Source organism: Hevea brasiliensis, chromosome 2, assembly GCF_030052815.1.
Source record: "Hevea brasiliensis isolate MT/VB/25A 57/8 chromosome 2, ASM3005281v1, whole genome shotgun sequence".
Taxonomy (NCBI): domain Eukaryota; kingdom Viridiplantae; phylum Streptophyta; class Magnoliopsida; order Malpighiales; family Euphorbiaceae; genus Hevea; species Hevea brasiliensis.
The window spans coordinates 10749837-10775209 of NC_079494.1; the positions used below are offsets into that span (position 1 = coordinate 10749837).

General features: G+C 34.7%; 1 protein-coding gene across 1 annotated transcript; it reads left to right on the top strand.

Annotated features, from left to right (window-relative positions):
- Positions 1–22423: 22423 nt before the first annotated feature.
- LOC131177886 (uncharacterized protein At2g23090-like) lies at positions 22424–23262 on the top strand. The gene is made up of 4 exons (XM_058143054.1): positions 22424–22613; positions 22899–22939; positions 23036–23153; positions 23258–23262. Exons 1-4 carry the CDS (start codon positions 22538–22540, stop codon positions 23260–23262), a joined length of 240 nt encoding a protein of 79 aa, XP_057999037.1. The 5' UTR covers positions 22424–22537.
- The last annotated feature ends 2111 nt before the right edge of the window (positions 23263–25373 follow it).

A 25373-nucleotide genomic window follows, 5' to 3' on the forward strand; every position in this document is an offset into this window, starting at 1 on the left:
AAAAATTGGGCAAACTGCTCGATGGATTTTGGTGTTCTTGCTATCTATGGAAAGTTCTCGAAGTGTAGAAGAGGTTTGGCACAAGACCCGATCCAATTGGTGGCCGGATCGGCCGGAATCGGCCCTGGAAGATGAAACGACGCGCTGCGTGTTGGGGCGTCTTAGGGTGCGTTTTCCCGGTACCTCAGGCGACGGCCGGCTAGGGGGATAGGCTGGGGTGGCGCGCTGGTGAGCTGGGAAGGCTGGGGCAGCGGTGGGGCGGTGAGAGGAGGAGAGAGGAGAGAGAAAATGAGAGAGAGAGAGAGAGAGAGAGAGAGAGAGAGAGAAAGAGTGTCGGGTGCGCGCGTGGAGGGAAAAAGAAAAGGAAATGGCCGGTCTGATTCGACCAATTCGATCTGGTCTGGTTCGATTATGTCGGTCCGATTCGGGATACAAATTTTAAATTTTTACTCTGCCTTGGGACCGAAAACGAGGCCTAAAAATTTCGAAAAAATTCTAGAAAACTCAAAAAAATTCGTAGAGTCCAAATATATTTTTAGTTTTGCCACGTGATCTTTAAATTAATTTTGAAAAATCATCAAAGTTTTATATTTTTGAAAAATCGAACCGATTTTTAAAATCCAAAAATTTCAAATAATTTCCTAAAACTTAAACAAAATAAAATATTAATATCTATCCATAAAATAATTAATTTAAAAATTAGGGGTGTTACATTCTTCTCCCCTTACAGAAAATTCATCCTCAAATTTTACACAAGGCAGAATAAAAGATCAGAATTACACATTAAATAGATAAGGGTACTTGCTACGCATGTCCCACTCTGACTCCCAGGTGCACTCTTCCACTGATTGGCTCCTCCACAAAACTTTAACCATAGGGATATGTTTTGATCTTAGCTGCCTCACTTGGTAGTCCACTATGGCTACAGGTTGCTCCTCAAACGTCAAGTCTTCCTTTAGCTCTACTATATCCGGTTGTAATACATGAGAAGGATCAGGTATGTATTTCCTGAGCATGGAGATGTGAAATACAGGATGAATATGAGAAAGGTTGGGTGGTAACTCCAACCGATAGGCAACTGCTCCAACTCTATCAGTAACCTCAAAAGGTCCAATATATCGAGGTGCCAACTTGCCCTTCTTTCCAAATCTCATGACTCCCTTCATCGGAGAAACCTTCAGGAATACATAATCACCTATTGCAAACTCCACATCCTTCTGTCTGGGATCTGCATAACTTTTCTGCCTACTGAAAGCTGTTTTCAATCGTTCCCTGAGTAAAGGAACCATCTCTGAAGTGTACTGCACTAGGTCTATAACATGCACCTTCGCTTCTCCCATTTTCGTCCACGACAGAGGAGACCTATACTTTTTTCCATATAGTGCCTCATAGGGTGCCATCCCTATGCTGGAGTGATAACAGTTGTTGTAGGCAAACTCCACCAAGGGTAGCTATTCATCTCATTGACCTCTAAAATCCAAAACACACATGCGAAGCATGTCTTCCAGTGTTTGGATTGTCCTTTCAGACTGCCCGTCTGTCTAAAGGTGGAAAGCAGTACTAAAGTTCAACTGTGTGCCAAGTGCCTCCTGCAACTTCCTCCAAAATCGAGAAGTGAACTGGGGCCCTCTGTCAGATATTATGGAAGCAGGAACTCCATGCAATCTGACTATTTCTCGAATATAGAGCCGAGCGTACTATGCAACAGAATATGTGGTCTTCACAGGCAAGAAATGAGCTGATTTAGTCAGACAGTCTACAATTACCCATATCAAATTATATCCCCACGTGGTACGAGGCAACCCAGTCACAAAATCCATAATAATCATTTCCCACTTCCATTCTGAGATAGGGAGCTCTTGCAGCTTCCCTGACAGCCTCTGGTGTTCAAACTTCACCTTTTGACAAGTCAAGCACTTGGACACAAAGTCTGCTATGTCTCTCTTCATGCCATTCCACCAGTAGCCGTCTTTCACATCATGGTACATCTTAGTGGAGCCTGGGTGGACATTGTACAGTGTATAGTGTGCCTCTCGCATGATTTCATTTCTGAGATTGTCCACGTTGGGCACACATATCCTGGAACCTTGCATAAGGGCACCATCATTGGCAAATCTAAACTCACCACCTTCACCCTGCTGTAGTCTTTTTATGATCTTCATCAATTGCTAGTCTCTGTGCTGAGAAACTCTGACTTTATCTCGCAGGTCTGGTCTCACTAAAAAATGGGCCAACAAATCCCCCTAATCAGAAAGATCTAAAATCAGACCTTGATCCATCAACTCATGTACTTCCTGAATCAACGGTCTCTTCTCCGTTGATATGTGCACCAAGCTGCCAGAAGATTTTCTACTCAAAGCATCTGCTACTACATTGGCCTTCCCAGGGTGGTACTGGATGGTACAATCATAGTCCTTCAGAAGCTCCATCCATCTCCTCTGTCTCAAATTTAAATCCCTCTGTTGGAAGATGACTTCAAACTCTTGTGGTCGATGTATATCTCGCACACTTCACCATACAGGTAGTGTCTCCAGATCTTTAGTGCAAAGGCTACAGCCGCCATTTCCAAATCATGAGTGGGGTAGTTATGCTCATGCCTTTTTAGCTGCCTTGAAGCATAAGCCACTACTTTTCCATTCTGCATCAAAACACACCCTAAGCCAACTCTGGAGGCATCACAGTACACGGTATATCCTTCACCACTCATCGATAATTTCAACACAGGGGCAGTGGTTAGACGCTCTTTAAGCTTCTGGAAACTCTCCTCACAATCATCTATCCAAATAAAGGAACATTCTTCCAAGTTAACTTAGTTAGGGGAGCTGTTATCCTGGAAAAATCCTGCACAAAATGCCTATAGTAACCAGCTAGGCCCAGAAAACTTTGTACCTCAGTGACTGTTGTAGGCCTAAGCCAATCAGTTACAGCCTAAATTTTCTTGGGATCCACTTGAATGCCTTCACTAGAAACCACATGTCCCAAGAATGATATACTTTCTAGCCAAAATTCACATTTTGAAAATTTGGCATATAGTTGGTGCTCCCTCAAAGTCTGCAAAACCATCCTCAAATGCCACACGTGTTCTTCCTCGGTCCGAGAGTATACCAAAATGTCATATATGAATACGATGACAAAACGGTCCAGAAATGACCTGAACACCCTGTTCATCAAGTCCATGAAGGCCACTGGTGCATTAGTGAGTCCAAAAGACATCACCAAGAACTCATAATGACCATATCTTATCCTGAATGCTATTTTGGACACATCCTCATTCCTGATTCTCAACTGATGATAGCCTGATCATAGGTCTATCTTGGAAAAGAATCTAGCTACTTGGAGCTGATCAAATAGATCATCGATCCGAGGAGGTGGATACTTGTTCTTCACAGTCACCTTGTTCAGCTGTCTATAATCAATACACAACCTCAATGACCCATCTTTCTTTCTCACAAATAGAACAGGAGTGCCCCAGGGTGAAGTACTCAGACGTATGAAACCCTTGTCCAAAAGCTCCTGTAATTGCTTCTTTAGCTTTTTCAATTCTGCTGGTGCCATCCTGCAAGGCGGCATTGATATGGGGTTTGTACCCAGCACAACATCAATGCAGAACTCTATTTCCCTTCCTGGGTGGCAACCCTGGAAGCTTCTCAGGGAAGGCATCCATGAATTCTTTGACGACAGGAACATTTTCTATGTTAACACCTTCTACAGATGTACCTCTCACCAATGCCCAATACCCTTGACATCCATGCCTCAACATTTTTCTAGCACTAATTGCTGACACCAAATTATATGGAGCCACGCTTCTGTCACCATCAAAGCTAAATTCTTCCACACCAGGTATGTGGAAGTACACCTTTTTGTTCCTGCAGTCTAAAGTGGTATAATGAGTTGCTAACCAATCCATTCCCAAAATTACATCGAAATCCATTACTGGTAGAGGAACTAAGTCTACTGGGAGGATCCTTCCATCCACTACTACCAGGCTGCCCGGAAAAACCATATCCACATCTAGGTTGTCACTAAGCGGGGTAGCTATAAACAAAGGGCATTCTAAAGTTATAGGGTTCCTACCCAATCTCATGGCAAAAACAGGAGAGACAAATGAATGCATAGCACCTGGATCTATCAAAACACAAGCCTCATAGGAATAGACTAGAAGAATACCTGCCACAATTGCATTAGAAGCCTGAGCATCCTGGTGGGTCAAGGTGAAAACCCGAGCTTGACCCCTACCCTGCGTTGTAAAACCCTGATATTGACTTCTACCTCCTAACCTGCCTCCAAATCCATGTCCTCTTTGTCCTTGGCCCTATTGGCCACTAAACTGACTGCTTGCCATGCTGGAAGCACCAGGATACAACTGAAGAGGAACATTTGCAACAGAACCCTGTGACCCCATCTGTGGCTTGCTGAACACTGGACATTCTCTAGCAAAGTGACCCTGCTAGCCATATCGGAAACATACTCCTGAACCCATCATACAAAGTCCTGAATATCCTCTTTCCACACTGTGTGCAAGGTGCAAAGGAGGATCCTGAACCAAACCCAGAACTACTATAACCCGAACTGTGACCACTGTTAGACCCATACCCTGGTCTGAATCCTCGAGATTTGTGTTTAAAACCACCCTTCTTGTTGCTTCTACCTCTTCCTCTGTAGTGACTTTGGCCGCCACTATCTATGGTACCCGTGTAGGGAACACCTGAAGAACCTTTTGTTCTATTCTTCTTTGCTCTTCCACCGTCATCTCCTATATAGCTAATCTCAATCTGTCGGGCTCAATCAACTACCATATCAAAAGACTGATCAGATATCATGGCCAGGTTTGCATACCTCCTGTCCAGCCCCTTTAGCAACCTTTTTACCTTCATACTTTCTGTAGCCACTGCTGTAGGGGCATACCTGCTCAGTTTCAGAAATTCTGTAGCATATTCATCTATAGATCTGCCATTCTACCTTAAGGCCTCAAAGGCCCACTGTTTTTTATCTCTGAAACTTTCTGGTACAAACCTGTTGATAAACAGTTCCACAAACTGGGTCCAAGATAATCCCTCAATACGAGGTAGTACATAGTCTATCATCCACTGTCTTGGCACTAGCCCCAACACATGCTGCACACACTTTATAAGCCTCCTATCAGTCAACTGCAACTCCATCCCTGCCTATTTGCAGGAATCCAAAAACCGATAGGCATCTTTTGACACATCATAAGTATCAGGCACCAACTTTTTGAAATTAATTATTTGTTTGTAAGGCTACCCTCTTGGTGCGGTGGGTTGCTGCTGTTGGGGAGGGTGAACCATATACTATGCCATCATATCGATGGTTCTCTGTAATCTGGCTAAGGTAGCTGCCATTGGGTCCATGGGACCTTGAGCCATCTACTTGAGCAGCTCTAGGCCTCCTACCTCGCCTCCTCGGGGCAGGCGCCTCATCCTATGCCGACACCTCATCAGGCACATCCGGTTCTGGTGCAGTGGCAGCTCTTCTGCTTCTATGGATTTTCTTGAAATTCAATAGCATTAGCCCACAAAATTCAAAATGGCATGTTACACAGCTCTATAGACTCATATTTACACACAATTATATGAAATAGAAACTAGAAGCAAAGATGACAATGCAAGACGAATGTGGACCCTATTCTCCACATGTGAATCCTATTAGACTCTTCCCAACACTTTAGACAAATATTCCTTATGTATCTGGAGCCTAAGGTCTGATACCACATTTATCATGACCCAACCTATGGGTCGGACCGACACTAGGACTTGGGCTAGCCTAAAGCCCCCGAGGCCCGTAGTAAGCCTAACTATTTCTCAACCCAACTCTAAGGCCCATTTGGGCCCAATGTCAAGAATTCAACCGGACAGAGTTCGGCCATAAAATTGACCATTTAACGGGGAGTTTTTGACTCGCCCAACCTGTAAACACAATATATAATAAATTGGGGAGCTCAACTCACCCTCCACATAATCAAAATGTCATAACTCAAATTGGAGCTCAGCTCCCTCATCCAATCCCATCATGCATACAGTTAATAATTTTACAAGTCCAACATAACTTTTATAATACAGGCCCAAAATAAAAATAAGTGCTTCTAACACATGTGGAGTCTAAAATTTAACTCAATTGTACAAAATACATTAAATACTATTAATGGACCTGCAAAGAAGAAGAGCAGGTTAGCCACAACAAATAATCCTCCTGTAGCCCAGAAAAATAGATGAACAGGAGTGAGCGTTCTACTCAGAGAGTAAAATATCAATTTTAAGCATAATCTCTATAGTTATCTAAAGCTAATACACCCTGTGGAGTGAAATGCAACATCGTCATAATTTTTATATCATAACAGCAAAAAGGCAATTTGGAGCACTCACACACTCAACACTGTCAAACAATACATATATGGGAGCTAATCCTCTATACAGCCCTCTTAATCCAACATCTGCCAGCGAGTGTCTCTCAAGCCAGACTTTCGCTTAATAAACCAAATGCGGGGTCCCAGCGAGTGTCTCTCAAGCTGAGTCTACCCGTCCTGTCCATATCCAATACCATACCACACGCATGCCACGCACACACACTGCTCCAAATTACCACAAACAACATCCATGGCACTTCAACAATTATTAATGCAATATAAAACATGCCTAATGTTTAACTACATAGATACATATTTATAAGTGATGCATGGGCATGCTTGAACATATAATAATATTGAAATTACAATTAAAATTAATATTTTACTCACAGACTTAACCGAAGTCACTGTGGCGGCTGGGCAGAGAAGGAAGGCTGTCCCTGCTCACCTAATAATTTTATTACAATTATTTAATACATTTGACTCAATACAAACTAAGAAAAGACCAAAGATGTCCTAAGTTATGTCGAAAATCCGGCAGAGTCTCTCCTATACCTAGGACCTACCCAACCTGCAAAATGGCTTAAAACACACTTCTATATCCACAAACCACACACCCACAACTCAATCACATCACATAGCCCCTCTTGGGTCCATCCAAACAGTCAACAATCACAATATAAAAAATTATAGTTTAGTCCTTATAATTAACCCTTTTGCAAAAACTACCCAAATGAGCTCTAAAAATTCTAAAACTTTGCCCTGCGGTCCTTAGCATTATTACTAAGCTAATGCAAAAGGAGCTATAATTTTCTAACCTACCACGAATATTTTATGGATTTTTAATCCAATTCAAGCACTAGATAATTAAGAAAAAGTAAGGTTCGAGTTTACCTATGCCGATTCCGACCCCAGGAACGCACTCGGGACGTCTGACAATGAAAGAGTAGCCAAAATCTCGACCCAATTCCAAGACTTTTTGATAGCCTGTCTGCCCGGCCCGAAATTTACAGACTTGGGCAATCGTTGAATTTCCGTGAATTGAAGGTACCTACACGAAGCCCACAACACGAGGGTCAGTATAAAATTTCTACGAAATTTTCTAAGCTCATTTAGTGCTCAAAAAAACACTACGAAGTTTCGCGGGACCCACCGAAAAATGGTGTCGAAAAATTTTGAAATTGGTATTGCCGCGAAGCTCTCGACGAGTGGAGCACTCCGGTACTCTCGGTTTTCTCGTGGGGTTCACGGTTTGCGAGAAATTTAGCCCAAAAGTCGAAATGGGCTAAAACTTTCTGGATAAAAATTGGGTAAACCGCTCGATGGATTTTGGTGTTCTTGGTGTTTATGGAAAGCTCTCGAGGTGTAGAAGAGGTTTGGCATAAGACCCAGTCTGATTGGTGGCCGGATCGGCAAGAATTGGCCTAGGAAGATGAAACGACGTGCCGCTTGTTGGGCGGCGCTGCGTTTTCGGCGCCTCGTGCAACGCCGACGAGGGAATAGGTCGGGTGCGCACGGCTGAGCTGGGAAGGTCAAGCGATGGGCGACTAGAGGAGGAGAGAGGAGAGAGAAAATGAGAGAGAGACAGAGAGCGTCGGGCGCGCGCGCGGATGGAAGAAGAAAAGGAAATGCCCGGTCCGATTCGATCAGTTCGATCTAGTCTGGTTTGATTCGGTAGATCCGATTCAGGATATAAATTTTTAAATTTATACTCTGCCTTGGGACCGAAAATGAGGCCCAAAAATTTCGAAAAAATTCTAGAAAACTCAAAAAAATTCTTAGAGTCTCAATATATTTTTAGTTTTGCCACGTGATCTTTAAATTAATTTTTAAAAATCATCAAAGCTTTATATTTTCGAAAAATCAAACCCGATTTCTAAAATCCGAAAAATTTCAAATAATTTCCTAAAATTTAAACAAAATAAAATATTAATATCTATCTATAAAATAATTAATTTAAAAATTAAGGGTGTTACAAGACTGAAGGGATTGTTACCTGGTATTATCTCTCACTCTCAATTGACTTTTGTACTAAGGAGGATTATCATAGACAATGTTATGGTGGCCTTTGAAATTATACATCATATGAAAAGGAAAACCAGAGATGGCTTTGAAAATTGACATCAGTAAAGCCTATGATAGAGTTTATTCGAATTTCTTAAAATTAATAATGCTTGGGCTTAGTTTTGGCCAAAGATGGGTTAATGTTATTATCATGTTGTGTGTCTCCTCAGTCATTTATTTTATGGCTCTCAATATTGTTTAGGCTTAGTTTTGGCCAAAGATGGGTTAATGTTATCATGTTGTGTGTCTCCTCAGTTGGTTATTCTATGGCTCTCAATAATAATGAGATTGGTCCTATTATTCCAGACAAGGGGATCTACTATGCCCTTATTTTTTAAAAAATTTTGTGTACAAAAGGGTTATCAACTCTTTTCAATAAGGCAAAGAGTCGGGTTGAGATCCATGGCTATAGAATTAGAAGAAGAAGCCCCCAGTATTTATCATCTGATGTTTGCAAATGATAGTTTTTTTCTTCTTCAAAGCCGATAATAGAAAAGTTAACAAGATTAAAAGCATTTTGCTAGCTCAAGCTATAAATTTTAAAAAATCAATAATTTTCTTCAGTTTCATTATTGATCAATAAAGGAGAGATGAGATTTCAGGTCTATTGGGTGTGCATTTTGCTCTTGATCATGGTTATTCTTGCATCTCCCTTCTCTTATTAGCAGTAGATATTCTCATCCCTTAAAGAAAGACTTTGGAATAGATTATAGAGTTGGAAAAGGGAAGTTGATATCTAGAGCATGGACGAAGATTCTTCTTAAATTGGTTACCTAGGCTATTCTTGCACACAATATGGGAGTTTTTCATATTTATATTTGTATCTGTGATGAGCTTCAGACAATGATGGATTCTTTTTAGTAGGGTATGAAATCTGATGGGAAAAGAAACCTTCATTGGCTTTCTTAGGACTATATGTGTACCAAAAAAATTAATGTGAAGGATGGCCTTTGGCAACCTACACGATTTCAACCTTGCTATGCATATCCAATCCTAGTATTCTTTTGGGACGAATTCTCAAAGCAAAACATTTTCCTAAGTAGGATTTTCTCAATGCTCAAGTGGGTAATAACCCAAGCTATATTTAGAAGAGTTTATTACTTACTAAGGACTTACTTAAAAAAGGGTGTTAGATGGAGGGTTGGCGATGGAAAATCTGTTAACGTTTGGTTGGATCCATGGGTTCCTCAGGAACCAAATTTCCTTGTTAATTTTGTTGCTCTTGTAGATCTTTAGGATATGACGATTGACTTGCTACTGTTTGAAAACTTGAGAAATTGGTCCATGGCGAAGCTGCTACAGTTATTTCACAATGATTTAGCAAAAAATATTTCTCAAATTTTGTTGTCTTTGAAGGAAAAGGTTGATAGATGCATTTGGCACTACCACGGAAAAGGTGTTTATACTATTAAATATGGGTATCACTTGTTAATCAATAAACTAGGGCAAGCGGGCAGTAATTCTATTCCTAGTGATTAGAAGGCTCTTTGGGAAATTTTTATTCCTCTAAAATTTAAAGATTTCCTGTGGAGAGTTTTTTGGAATATCATCCCCACAAAAGCGAGGCTTTAGTCCAAAGGCATTGAGATTGACACCTCTTGCCTTTTTTATGGTCATGAGGAAAACATTCTTCATGTCTGTTTTGTTTGTCCTAAAGCTGTTGCGTGTTAACAGTTAATGGATATTTCTTTTGACATGAGTGCAAGAAGTTAAGTGATGTTTTTAGTGGATTTTTCTTACAGGTCTATACCTGTAACACCCCCATTTGTATAGCCTGGTATATTTCACTGTTCCGGTGATCGGAGTCGGTTCGAACAATTAAGGAGATTAGAACCACACTTAAGACAACTAGAGAAGCCATAAACACAAATAATTAGTAATTGCCAATTGGTTAAGTATAAATAAGAAGAACAGAACATAAGAAGTTAAACGAGCCGAGAGTCACAGCGATGGGTGACTTTCTCGGGAATGACTGCGAAGTCGATTTAAACTCAAATTTCGAACCGTAAAATGTGACACCGCTGTCCTTAGGACCATTAAGAACATAGTGGAAAAGAGAAAATCACGAAAAAGAATTGTTAAGTCAGTCAAATAATTAGGTCAGGGAACCGGAAGAAACATTGAATTATTTGCAAACCGGGTTAAACCGGCGAGGGGCAATTTGGTCAATTGACCCCGAGAGCTGACTCCTGATCTAACTGTCAAATAAAATTGGAGAAAAGAAAATTCTGGAATCGAGAATTAAATTAAAGAAAAATATATGAAAAAGAAAAAGAAAATTTAAAAAGTTATTACATTATGCTTATCTCACCTTTATGACATCATAATTGATTTTTTTATTTCCCACCAATATTGACCAAGTCAAAAATTATTTAAAGAAGACAAATACATAAAAATTAAAAGAAAAAAAAGTCATTCTCCTTCCTTCATGAAATCGGCAGCCCCTCTCTCTCTTAAAGATCTCCACAGCCAACCTCCATGAACAAGCTTTTAAAGCTTGAATTTCTTGATTGTGTCCCATAAATTCGAACCCTAAATCTTAAAAAGCTTTTAACCTACACTAGAGAAGGTGATTGAGCAAGAAAGAAAGAAGAAAAGAGGAGTAGAATTGAAGATTGAACTACAAAGTGCAAGGTTAGTGAACAAATTGACCAAAGTTAGAAAATTGCAGGCTGCCCTGTATAAACTGACCAAATGAATAGTGTTTGTTCATTTGGTCATAACTTAAGCTAGGCAGGTCTAAATGACCTAAAATTTTACCAGTGGTTAGATGAGATATAGACCTAAAACTTTCATGAAGAACAAAAACCCAAATTATGCCATTAACCAAGTCATTTGGCCACCCCAAGTTGGTGACCCAAAACTGCCAGCACCAAAAATTGCCCAGAATTCTGGGTTGAATCTAATCCGGCAGCTATGGTTCAAATGGCCATAACTTGAGCTACAAAACTCCAATTGGAGTGATTCAAAAAGGAGAATAAACTTAAGACATTAGGGAACATTTTCTATGAAGAAAGTTTTGCCAAATTCTAATAGTAAAGTGACCAATGGAACAGTACAACCTAAGGCACCAAAACTAAAAATTTGCAATTTTGCCTAAAGGACTTAAGTTTTGAGAAAATGACCAAAACCAACAAGTTTGGTGACCAAAATGTGGTATGTGGGTGAAGTTGGAATTCCCATACCTATTAAGCCTTAAAAAGTCAACAATTTGACTTGAATAGTATAGTGAATAGTAATTTCGAAACACAAAATTTAAAGAACGTCGAGTTTAACAAATATAAGCTAGGTAAAAGTGAAATTGAATTTATTTTTGGATTTATGCTAAGTTATGGTACTGAAACACTGTGAAACTGTGTGTTTCAGCTGAAAAAGACTTGGAAGGTCTGAGAGACTGAGTCAAGGCCTAGAGGCGACTCACGTCAGGTTTGTGCACAATAAACCTTAATTGAGCATTTTGTCATTGAAAAATTGATTTAGTATAATTTATGAAAAAATTGATGTTAATCATGAATTGTGTTGCCACCTTGTGAATGAAATTATGACTTTGGAATTTTATCGGATTTCTAATGAATTATTTGAATAAAATGTTTGAAATGGATTTTTGATTCACACTTAGCATGACAGTGCCTTATTACTCCTCCTCCATTCATGGGGTGAGATCGATTATTTTTCCTCCCTCTCTGGTTTACCAGTTGAGGTTGTAGATCGGATGAGTACTCATTAGCTAGCTAGCCACCTCCCTCATTGATTTCGATTATTGGGGTTGTAGATTGCTTTGTCGTGGTGTACAACACGGCATTGATCGAAAATTTTGTGTCATGGCTTAAGTTGTGTATGACTTGGTAACACTGTGTTTATTAAATTATTTGACTAAATTGTGTTATTATGAGTTTTGATAATTTGTGAAATGAGATTGTGAAATATTTAAATTGTGTTTTGTTAATGAATGATTTATGTATTGTATTTAAAATTTTTATTGTGCTCCACTGAGTATTTTTATACTCAGCGATAACTTATTTTGCTGTCGCAGATAAGAGCAAGGAGAAAGCAGCAGAGTGAGCTGCTATTGAATTGAGGACCACATTGATCTTTTTGTAAGGGTATTATTTTATACCCTTGTAGTTAATTTTGATGTAAATATTGTAATGTTTTATGTATCAATGTAAAGTTGAGCAGTTGTATAATAAATTGTAATAATATTATTTTTGGATTTTCTTCTGTAAATTAAGGTTTGTATTTGTGAATTTCATACTTTATGCACTGTGAATGAAGTTATGAAATATTTTGAGATGATAAACTTTGATTGGATTGTGGAATTATTTTGAAGTGGATTGAATTGAGTTGACTTGAGATTATTTGAAGGTTGGGAGTTGTGGAAAATTTATTGGAAGTGTTTTTCTTAGGTATTTGAAAAACTATTTTCTCAAAATACAGACGGAACTCTGTCAAAATTTTCATAAAATTTGCAGCAAAATTAAAATGGACAAAAATTTTTACTAGTATTTAAGCTTTGAATAAATAATTTTAATTCTTACCAAAATGCTCACCACTTCCAAAATATAAGAAAATTGTTTTAAAATCCCTTGTAGTGTACTTAATGAGTTACCGGTAGGTGAAGTTCGGTAGTTCATTAGGTAATCTACGGGATCATGTTATGCCTTACAGAGGGGTAAGGTGTGACAATACCTGCACCTAAATCGATGGACAAGCTTTTGAAAATTTCATCCCAAACCAAGTTTTCAAAGCCTAAATCTCTTATAATTTCAATGTTAGCCTGTCTTTATCCTTCCAACTTAGATAAGGCTCATTTAGTTTTCATCCAACCAGATCGATGGACAAAACACCAAATATTTCAAACTATGAAGATATTTAAATTTAATGCCTAGCATATAGTATGGTGAGCTTGTAAAGCAATATCTAAATGATGGTTCGACTACATGAAAATAGATTCTATGACAATATGTTTAATAGCATAATAAGAAAACATTTGAGTCTTGAGCAACAATAGCCCATAGATATTAAAGATTTTATAGTATTTGATATGTAAAAATACTGCATGAAACTCAAGTTTGAAAGAATTCACAAAAAATAAGCTTGCTTTCAAGCTGTTTGACAAAGTTGGCATACCTTGCTATTCTAACTTCTCTAATTTGTTACTATAAATTTTTAGTTTTATAGTATGATATATGCATAAAGTATATGCAGTGGAAGAAAATGAAATATTTCATTACAAGAGACTTTATTTAATATATGGAATAACATAAAATAACTATTTTATACCTCCCATAATTTCTTGCTATTAAAATTATTTTTGGTATGCCACTATTTTTCTTCTTTGGCTGCCATGGTAGTTTCTTTATTTACAAGCATGCCATCATCGTCCATGCACATGTTTTTTTAGATAATATCACAAAGTATGCTACTACATTCATGATTGGAAAAATGCTATTGGTTTTGACAATTTACAAAATTATCATAATGCTGTAATTGGCCTTCCATTAAAAAAAGAGCTTCCATGTTCTAGAGATTATAAAGTGCCATGGTTCTCCCCTTTAATTATTTACGGATGTCATTGAAAGAGGTAAATAAAGGTAATTGTCCATATTTAATTGGATTAAATTACTTAGTTCAATATTATCATCAATGATAATTAATTATTTGTTGAGATATATACACTCCTTTCAGAGTTTATTGCTCTAAATTTCTCTGTTGATCTTAAATAAAGATACAAGCTTTTAATTGAAATTAAATAAATTTATATGTACATGCATGCATAAATATTTTAATACAAGTATAATGTATTATTTCTAAATATGAAGGCCTTTTATTATTGGTTAAGATCAATACTTAGACATACTTGAAATATGAAATACAAACTTGATGTATTACATTATTTATTCTTTGTAACAAAGTTTGCACAAACATTATTTTTACCGAAAAATGTCTAAGGACCACAATGCCCACCAAAAAGCCACCAACGACACATGTCCACCCATAAGGCATCAATAAAGCCATCAAAGGAACACGTCCACTCATAAGGCATTGAAAAAGCCACCAATAGCACATGTCCACCCATAAAGCGTCGATAAAGCCACCAACAGCACACGTCCACCTATGAAGGTGTCGACAAGCCATCCAAGGCATAAGTCCATCCAAAGAGACATTGACAAGCCATTTAAGGCATATGTCCGTTATAAAGGCGCTGACAAGCCACCCAAAAAGCATAAGTTTGCCCAAAGAGATGGTGACAAGCCATCCAAAGGTATAAGTTTGCCAAGTGGTTTTGACAGCCTGCCTAAGGCATAAGTGTAGGCAAAGCCATTTAAGGCATAAGTCCTCTAAGTGGTATAAACAGCCCACCTAGGGCATAGGTCTGCCTAAAGAAGTGTTAATAAGCTATCCAAGGCATAAATCCACCCAAAGAGGCATCAATAAGTCACCTAAGGCATAAGCTTGCCATTAAGGCATTAGACAAGCCACTTAATAATGGCAAAAGTCCACCACGTTAAGGCATTAGAATGCCTTACCTTAAAGACAATAGTCCACCACTTTAATATTTTCAAGATAATAATTAGCCACCCATTAAGGCAATAGTATACCAACAAAAATAGTTAAGGTGATAATTCGCTTAAAATTTTAAAGTAATAGTCTTCCACCACTTTAATGTTTTCAAGACAATAATTAGCCACCCATTCCAGCAATAGTATGCGAACAAAAATAGTTAAGGCAATAATTCACTTAAAATTTTAAAGTAATGGTTTTTCTAAAAATCTCAAAACGCTTATGACATGGTTAGAACTCTGTTCGCATTATTAGACAACGAACCTAAAGATTCATACTCAATGGGGAACTAATGATACAGTAACACCCCAAAATACCTGAGTCCTAATATAATATAAACATTATCCACTAAGGATAAGTATCCCACCTTATTAGGGATTATGAATTCCACTCTAATTAGACTTCCTCCAAAATAGGAATCCTATCTCAAGTACTATATCCTACTCTAAATAGTGCCTATATAAGTAGCTTAAGCCTCTACATTCAGATACACTATTCTCTTTAGTCAATTTTATATTCTACTCAGTACCTATACTGACTTAAGATCAAAGAGGTTACCCAAGCCAAGCCACTTGGTATTTTATCTTATCTTATAGGTCCATATCTGCAAGAAAAATTCACAAATAGCATTATTAAATTAATATTTTCTTTAATTTCTTGAAGAATAACGATGGTTCCTTATATTGCCAAAGTTAGTGTTGTCCTTTAGATACTCTAGTTTTGTAGAAATAAGCTTATGTGGGAAGGGACAATCCAATCTCCTCAAGATGTCATTTCTCACGCTAACCGTATCCTTTCTGAATGGTCAGCTAAGCAGGAAAAAGTGATGCAGGACAGAGTGTTGCATACATCACTTGATCCTCCTCTTCGTGTCCAATGGAACAAACCTGTTATTGGTAAAACCAAGTGCAACCACGATGCCACTGTTTTTGCAACAAGAACAAGAGTCTTTTGGTTCTATTATTGAGGTAATGAAGGTGAGTTTATTTCAACTGTATCCAGGTTATTCCGTACAGTTTATGACCCTCGTATAGTAGAAGTTTTGGGTCTTCGGATGGTGCTCAACTAGTTGGTTTCTCATTTTCGTAATCATGTGGACATTGAAATGGACCGCTTTGAGGTAGTGCAAGCTATGTCAACCAAGGATAAGGACTAGATAGAATTTGGTGGAATTATTCAAAATTGTCAACTCTTTTTTTCTAGAGAGTTTGGTTATTCCCTTTCGTGGGTTAAAAGGTAAGCCAATAAGGTTATTCATTGTTTAGCAAGGGCTTTTCCATGTTATGCTAGTCTTACTATTTAGAACAAGCTTCCTAATTTTCTATCTTCTATTTTTATGGATGATGTTTCTTCTCCAAGTTTTTTCACTCTAGGAATTTCCATTGATCCATAGATTAGTTCTCCTTCACCCCTTATATAATTTTCCCTATTTCAAATAAAATACTTTATATGTAAGGTGTAAAGGATGAATTTACTAGTGGATGTATAAACGAGTCAACTGTTATTTTAAATAGAAAAAAATAATATAAAACAGTTGCTTTTTTTATAAACAATTTACTATTTTTAAATTAAAAAAGAAAATAAAACAGTTCAAAACGATTGTGTTTTTATGAGTAATTTTTTAAATAAAAAAAATATAAAATGAATCATAACAGCTGCATTTAGTGAAGAAGTTTTAACATTTAAATATTATCCAACCAACAATACATCTTTGCATTATTTTCTTTTTGGGGATTTAAAATTTGTTGGACATAGAGCAACTGAATCATTATATGGTTGAATTCAAATATTATTTAATCTCTAATAGAATAAGATGGATCAATTATATATGTATAATTATCATATAACTTAAGTACAGTGACGGGGTCAATGTAGGACCAAGGAGGGCATTGGCCCCCATGGAATTTTAAAAACTTTTGAGGGTATATATGTAATTTCACGAATCCCTAGAATACAAAACCTTTAGTGCAGCTGCATAAACCCAAATTTTCTCCACCAAAATTGCAATTGATAGCCAAGTTTCTCTCAATTTTCTTCTCCTTTCCACAAGATTATTAAAACTACAGCTACCAAACCAAAAGCTAAGCATTCAACCTTTTAACATTTTCCAAAACTTCCCATTTGCCCTATTCTTCTTTGTTGAAGCTTTATTGCTTGCACTGAAAGAAAAAGGATTTGTACCTTTGTTAAAGTATTGAAAGCCATACTATATTTTTGCTTAAGAAAGGAGCACTTATAGTTAATTCTATATTTATGTTTGCAAAAGAATGACTAGTGAGATCAATTGTTCAACTATAAGTGGATGAAATTCCATTGAATGGCTCAGTAGATTTGTAAAGCAGTGGAATTGGACATGTTATTCTGCATATTCGATGAATGTACACAGATTATGTTTGATTCATATCACCTAATTTATAGATATGATTAGGAACATTTTGGTATATCATGTTATAAAATTTTGTATGTAGTTTCATCCATTTCATGCTCTTTGGTAAGAGAGAAAGAAGTAAATTTGGGTAATATAATAAGATGAATGATTGTTTAGAGATGGATCTATATGTGGTTTGGTTCCTTCTACTTGTCGCTAAACATTGCTTTATTTGCTGATCATGGTTGCTTTGAAGATTTGGGTTGTAGCTTGAATTGGACCCCCTCACTTGAATTTCTGCCTCCGTTACTGCTTAAGTACATACTCCTAATTGAATTGTAAGGATCAATAAATGAAAGATATATCACATATTATAGTGTTATATACTAATTACATGGAGCAAATATATATATATATTTTGTGGTTTCAAAAGTTTTAAGTCCCATACACTTAATGCTACCAGTAGCTTTTTTTTTCTTTTTTTTTTAAGCTTAGTTGTCTAAAAAATTCAATCACTTATCGATTTTTATAATTGTATTATAACTTTTTTTCAGTGATTTAACTCAATTTAAAGGTTTATTATAATTATAACTCATATTTAAAATTATAAATTGGGGCTGGTGATATGGTGTCAAACTAAATAATAACAATATTATTTTATATGTAATTTCTAATTTATTTAAAGGTTTATTATAATTATAACTCATATTTAAAATTATAAATTGGGGCTGGTGATATGGTGTCAAACTAAATAATAACAATATTATTTTATATATAATTTCTAATTTAGCATGCTCACTTGATAATAAAAAAATCTAAACCATTTAGACTTTTTGCAAGTATTAGTAAATTGATCAATTTTAACTTCTATTAGTAAAAAAATATTTTATTATTAAATATAATAAAAAAAATAAATATTATTTCTACTGCTCTCATTTTTTTAAATATATTTATAAAATTTATTTATGAAAATAAATAAATTTTTTTTTTAAATATAAGTTCATGTAATAATAATAATAATAATAATAATAATAATAATAATAATAATAATATAATTTTAGTACATATAATTAACAATTAACATATAGATTATATACTATTGAGTGATTGTAGGTTGAGAGAGAGAGAGAAAGTGGGTGGGGGGAGGAGAGAAAGGGAACTATGGGTAGAATGGGGGGGGGGGGGTGGTGGTGGTTGGGTGGGGAAAGTGGGTGGGGGGAGGAGGCTATAATTTTTGATCATTTAATAGTCAAAATAATAATGTTTTGGCTATATTAAATGTCCCTTCAAGAGCTCAAATTTCAATTTTGAACTTAAGCTATAATTACAATAAAATTGGGTAAGTTACACTGATGGTATTCCAACTTTATGGTATGTAATAGTAAGGTACCTGAATTTTAAATTGTAACATAAAATCCCTCAAACATTAAAGAATATAATAGTAAACACCATATTACTTATTCCAGCCAGTTACCCATTATTGTGTTGACATGGCTCGACAACATGAGAGCTTTGTTATCTCTCCATATGCATCTCTGTCATTCAACATGACATATTCCTTAAAAACCCCCTCGACTTTTCTTTAAAAAATGCCATACTCATTTCTTTCTCATTCTCTCTAAAAATGCTTTTTGATCGTGTATATCTCCCTCTTTCCATAAGCTCATTAAAGAAGAAAGATAAAAAAATCTTTTGTAGCTAGATCTCACAGCAACGAGAGACAGAGTTTTCTTGAAAACAAAGGTTACCATCAAAGAAGAAAGGTCAAACAATCTTCAAAACGAAGGAGCTGGAGATGTCACTTTTCAATGATAGACAACTTTCACAAAACGACATTACTTTGTACCAATGTGATGAAGAAGCAAAGTTGACAACTTTTTAGACTAATGAATATCCTAGAAGGAGGTTTTATGGTTGTCCTAAGTATAGGGAAAGTGGAAATAAAATTACAATTTGCATAAATATTGATTTTTTGTTTTTAATCTTTTTCTTGAAAAGGAAAGATGAAATTTGAAATTTTTTGTAGGTTGTGTTATACAGGGGAGAAATTGTTATAATTTTTTTAAATGGGTTGACCCAAAATTTCCAAGTCAAACAAATGCAGTGATTGTTGGGTTGTTAAATCAAATCAACACAATGGAGAGAGAAAGGAAAGCAGAAAAAGAGGTAGAACAAAGGAAGAAGGAGAAAATGAGGGATTTTTCCCTAACCCACGACAATAAAAAATGAGAATGATAGTGCTCCTTTAACCTTCTTCCTCACTCTTCATTGTCGGGATAGGAACACAACTTAGTTGAGATTGAGGGTAAAACCCCTCACTTTATATGGAGCAAACCCTTTTCGATTTAGAGAGCAATGTTTATTCAAACGAAATTATATGAAAGCCCAAATGAAATCGAAACCTTAAATTAGTCGAATGAAATTAAAATCTGTGAGAGAACAGGGTGATATTGACGGGAGAAAGAGCAGAGTATAGAAGGGAGAGAATGGGTTTGCATGGAGGAGAGAGATCGTGTTTCTTTAATTCGATTGTCACATTAGAAGAGAGAGTATATTAAAATGTGAGAAATAATACTTTTACATTGGCATGCCAGGATGTTCATAGCGTTTACTATTATATTATTTGATATTGTGAGGGGGGAGGGGGGGGGGGGGGAAGGATGAATTTAAAGTTCAGGTATCTTACTATTATATACCATAAAGTTTGGTACCATTAGTATAATTTACCTCAATAAAATTTTAAAATTAGACTAAATTGTCAAAAAATTAAAATTAATTACAAAAAAAATGTAAAAATTTAGATTTTTTAATAATTGAGCCTTTTTTATATGATAAAATTAGATAAATCTTTGAGCATATTTCAATTAATTATTTTTTATAAAAATATTATTCAATTACTAAATAGTCATACATTATTCATAATTATTAATATTAATAATAAGAATTATATTTTACTTTTCAAATAAGATAAATCTCTTAAAATACTACTCAGAATTTATTCAGCATGACATAATTATTTTGCTATCTTAATATTTTTTTATTATAAAAAAATAATATTTATAAAAGAAGAGATAATAGTAAGAGGGAATATAACTTTACATAAAGAGAAAAAAAAATAAAAATAAAAAAGAATTGCACATAAAAGGAAAAAGAAAAATGAAAGCAGATTTATCATTAAAAGAATATATTCAAATTTATTGAAAACAAATAAAGAAAAAGTAGAAAGAAGCTTTCCTTATCTTACAACCGCACACATAAAATTATAGTTGGGGGATAATATAGAGAATTTGAGAGAGAGATTGAAAAAGAAGGCCTATTAGATTTTCGTGTGAATCCGTAATCCTATTTCCTTCAAACCAAACAATCGGGAAGTGGGAAGTGTGAGGTGGGAGAACGCAACTTCAAAGAGCATGCGAATGTCCCTATCTAATCACGTGGACACGCCTCAAGAGAAGCTTCTAAGCAACTCCACAGCGCAGCAACTATTCTCACTACTTGGTAGGGCCGTGCCTTAACAGGAGATTCGCATCGAATCGGAGGCTGAATTGAATTAAATCAGAATTGAAAAATAATTATTATTATAAAAATTAAATTAAATTAATTTTTTTTTATTATTTTAATTTAATTTTGATTTTTCATCAAGAATTAAGTTAAAATAAGAATTGAATCGAATCCAAATCAAATTAAAATCAAAATCAAACTGAATAATCAATTCTATACATGTGTTTTTTTATATGTTTTAGATATATTATATAATTTTAATAAAATTATATATATTATATGTAATTAAAATTGTTATATATAATTTAATTTGTTATTAATTATAAGTGCATTAAATCATTTTGTATAATTTTATGATTAAATCACCTTAATTATATGATTAAATCATCTTTTAATCATATAATATATTTTCTTATTAAAAATTATATAATTAAAAAATATGTAAAAAATAGTAAAATATACTTATTAAGATATATGTTATGAAATAATTTAATTTATGTATATTTTATTTCATGGGTTGAATTATGATTCACTCAAAATGTCAGTGATACAATGTGAATAAAATATTTTGTGAAGTCTATTGTGATGATGGAGAACATTAATTGAAACAATAATATTTAGAAGTGAATGTTAATAGTTAAATTAACTAAATTCAATGTTACATTAATTATCCAATTTTTATTTGAAAATTTTTAATTATATAAACAAAGTCTACTATATTGATGTTAAAATTTATTTTTAATATTTATTATTGTGAATCAAAATTTAAATTAGTTAAAATTGAATATTATCCAACAAAATTTTAACTTTAAAGAGTTGAGTAAAAATATAATAAAAAATTTCTTTAAAGCCCGAAACTCTATGATTTTATATTTTTGACTTAAGTTACATTAGTTTTAACTCATATTATACTCATTAATATTGCTGTTATTTTATAATTTGAATGGAAATATTATATATCTTATTATGAATATTTGGTGTTATATTATATTTTTATACGAGAATTGTTACTTTAATTTTAGTATTTTGATTGAATAAGTCATTATGTTTATGTTATTTTATTAATATTTTATTTTCATATTGATATTGTTATTTTAATATTATGATTATTATTTTTATTGATATTTTGATATTAAAAATATATAATTATTTTTTTAGAAAGAATACAAAAATGTTACAATTTTGAGTGTAATAACTAAAAATTGAACTAAATCGAAATTGAAACTGAAATAAAATCAAAACCGAAACTAAAATCGAATAAGAATTAAAAGTATTTAGAACCGAACTAGAATTGAAACTGAAATTTAATTTTTCTTTCAATTCTAAAAAATAAAAGAATCAAATTGATTCTGATTCGGTTTTTATGAAGAATTGTATCGAAATCGAAATCGCATAACCCCGATAGTTCTGTACAAGAACGGTGCCGTATTTGTCATGAGAAATTACCAACGACGTCGCTGCATTTCCGTCTTCATGAATCGAATACAGAATTCCCGATAATTTAAAAAAAATAAAATAGTGAGCCTTTAATTATTGTCCATCTCTCCTGGCTCCCACTATATATATATATAGGCAGAGAGCAAATTCTTGCCAGCTACTGCTCAAAATTCCCATTTATCCTTTTTAATACATCTTATTTCAGTCCGAGAAAGAGGAGGAAGAAGAAGAAAAAAGAAGAGATGGGAGGAGGTAATGGACAGAAGTCAAAGATGGCTCGCGAGAAGAACATGGAGAAGCAAAAAGCTGCTGCTAAGGGTAATCTCAACCCTTTCTTTTTATAGATAGCTTAAAAGAGAGGATATTTTCCTCTATTATTCCCTTGAAAATGGTAAATAGAATGAAATTATGTAAACTGAATAGCTGAATCAGATTCAGTTGACTGAAAGATTTTTGTTCCGATAGTTCTCTCTTAATCGAAGATGGGATTTTATTCTTTGATTAGTTGAAATTTTCTTAAACCTTTGTTCAATCTTCCTTTTACTCGAGATCTATATGGTAATAGTCATGTTTTCACCTGGGTATTGTCCGATCTGTGTGCAGGAAGTCAGCTTGAATCAAACAAGAAAGCCATGACGATCCAGGTACCGTTCTGGGCTTGGCTCCTTCTTTTCCCCCATAAAATTTCCTCTACTTTTGCTTTTGGTTTGTGATTGTTTGCGTCTGATGTTGGTTTGCAGTGCAAGATTTGCATGCAGACATTCATTTGCACCACATCAGAGGTGAAGTGCAGAGAGCACGCCGAAGCAAAACACCCAAAATCAGACGTATATGCTTGTTTTCCACACCCAAAATCACGTATGTATTATATAATTTCTCTAAAAAATGACCTTATAAAAATTAAGGATTCTTTAGTACAAGATTTTGTCCTTTTTTCCTTAACAAACTTCTTGATTTAATAGTCTAAAACAACCCTTCCAACCAGGAATGGCTAGGATTTAATTGCACATAATTTTGTTTTATTACTTTAACTAACTTTTAATATAAAGGCTAAAAAAACTTTAAAAAAAATCAAGGGGTAGGATTAAAAAGAATCAATTTTGTTTTTTTTTTTTTTAAATCCTAAATCTAAGGGCTAAAATTAAAACTCTAAAATTGATGACTAAAATTAGAGCTTTTTTTCTTTTTTTTTTTACTAAAAATTAAATTAAAACTCAAATTGAAAGTGAAAGTGAAAAGTAGAATTAAAATATAAATTAAAATCCCATTAAAAATCATGGTTAAGTAGAAAATTAAAGTTAAAATTAAAACTAAAATCAAAATATAATATGAAATTAAAAATTAAATTATAATTAAAGTAAAGACTAAAAATAATGACTTGATTAATAATTGCATTTTTTACTTTTTTTATTTTTCAAATTTTTTAGTTTTTAGTTTTTTAATTTTTTTCTACTTTTTTTTAAAGGTCCGAACAAAATATGATATTTACAATTATGATGAGATTGTAGACTTAATCTCACCAAAGATTTCGGTTTCTAACAATGGCATGTTACTCACTTCTCTAACAACTAAAGAAATTAAGAAAGCAGTCTTTCGAATGCACCTAAATAAAGCTACTAGACCTAATGGTCTCAATCTAGCTTTCTTTCAAAAATTTTGGGCAGTCATTGGGAAGGATGTTTTCAACGGTTGTCAGCATTAGTTTCAGAATAGATAATTTCCTTATCATCTCAATGATAGAATTATTGTACTTATCCCTAAAAAAGAGGACTCCTCTTCGTTGAAAGATCTAAGACTTATTTCATTATGTGATGTGATTTATAAGATCTAGGCAAACACCTTAGCTAACAGACTGAAGAGATTGTTACCTGGTATTATCTCTCACTCTCAATCGACTTTTGTACTAAGGAGGATTATCATAGACAATGTTATGGTGGCCTTTGAAATTATAAATCATATGAAAAGGAAAACCAGAGATGGCTTTGAAAATTGACGTCAGTAAAGCCTATGATAGAGTTTATTCGTCTCCTCAGTCGGTTATTCTATGGCTCTCAATAATATTGGGATTGGTCCTATTATTCCAGACAAGGGGATCTACTATCCCCTTCTTTTTTTTTTTTTTTTTTATAATTTTGTGTGCAAAAGGGTTATCAGCTCTTTTCAATAAGGCAGAGAGTCGGGTTGAGATCCATGGCTATAGAATTAGAAGAAGAAGCCCCTAGTATTTCTCATCTGAAGTTTGCAAATGATAGTTTTTCTCTTCTTCAAAGCCGATAATAGAAAAGTTAACAAGATTACAAGCATTTTGCTAGCTCAAGCTATAAATTTTAAAAAATCAATAATTTTCTTCAGTTTCATTATTGATCAGTAAAGGAGAGATGAGATTTTAGGTCTATTGGGTGTGCATTTTGCTCTTGATCATGGTTATTCTTGCATCTCCCTTCTTTCATTAGCAGTAGAGTTTCTCATCCCTTAAAGAAAGACTTTGGAATAGATTATAGAGTTGGAAAGGGAAGTTGTTATCTAGAGCATGGACGAAGATTCTTCTTAAATTGGTTACCTAGGCTATTCTTGCACACAATATGGGAGTTTTTCATATTTATATTTCTATCTGTGATGAGCTTCAGAAAATGATGGATTCTTTTTAGTAGGGTATGAAATCTGATGGGCAAAGAAACCTTCATTGGCTTTCCTAGGACTATATGTGTACCAAAAAAATTAATGTGAAGGATGGCCTTTGGCAACCTACACGATTTCAACCTTGCTATGCATATCCAATTCTAGTATTCTTTTGGGACGAACTCTCAAAGCAAAACATTTTCCTAAGTAGGATTTTCTCAATGCTCAAGTGGGTAATAACCCAAGCTATATTTAGAAGAGTTTATTACTTACTAAGGACTTACTTAAAAAAGGTTGTTAGATGGAGGTTGGCGATGGAAAATCTGTTAACGTTTGGTTGGATCCATGGGTTCCTCAGGAACCAAATTTCCTTGTTAATTTTGTTGCTCTTATAGATTTTTAGGATATGATGATTGACTTGCTACTGTTTGAAAACTTGAGAAATTGGTCCATGGCGAA

What these genes read in the sequence shown, in the direction of transcription:
- LOC131177886 (XM_058143054.1), top strand. Translation starts at nt 22,538, where the DNA reads ATGGGAGGAGGTAATGGACAGAAGTCAAAGATGGCTCGCGAGAAGAAC. An exon ending in GCAAAAAGCTGCTGCTAAGG is followed by an intron (nt 22,614 to 22,898) that starts GTAATCTCAACC and finishes ATCTGTGTGCAG; the next exon opens with GAAGTCAGCTTGAATCAAAC. An exon ending in AGAAAGCCATGACGATCCAG is followed by an intron (nt 22,940 to 23,035) that starts GTACCGTTCTGG and finishes GTTGGTTTGCAG; the next exon opens with TGCAAGATTTGCATGCAGAC.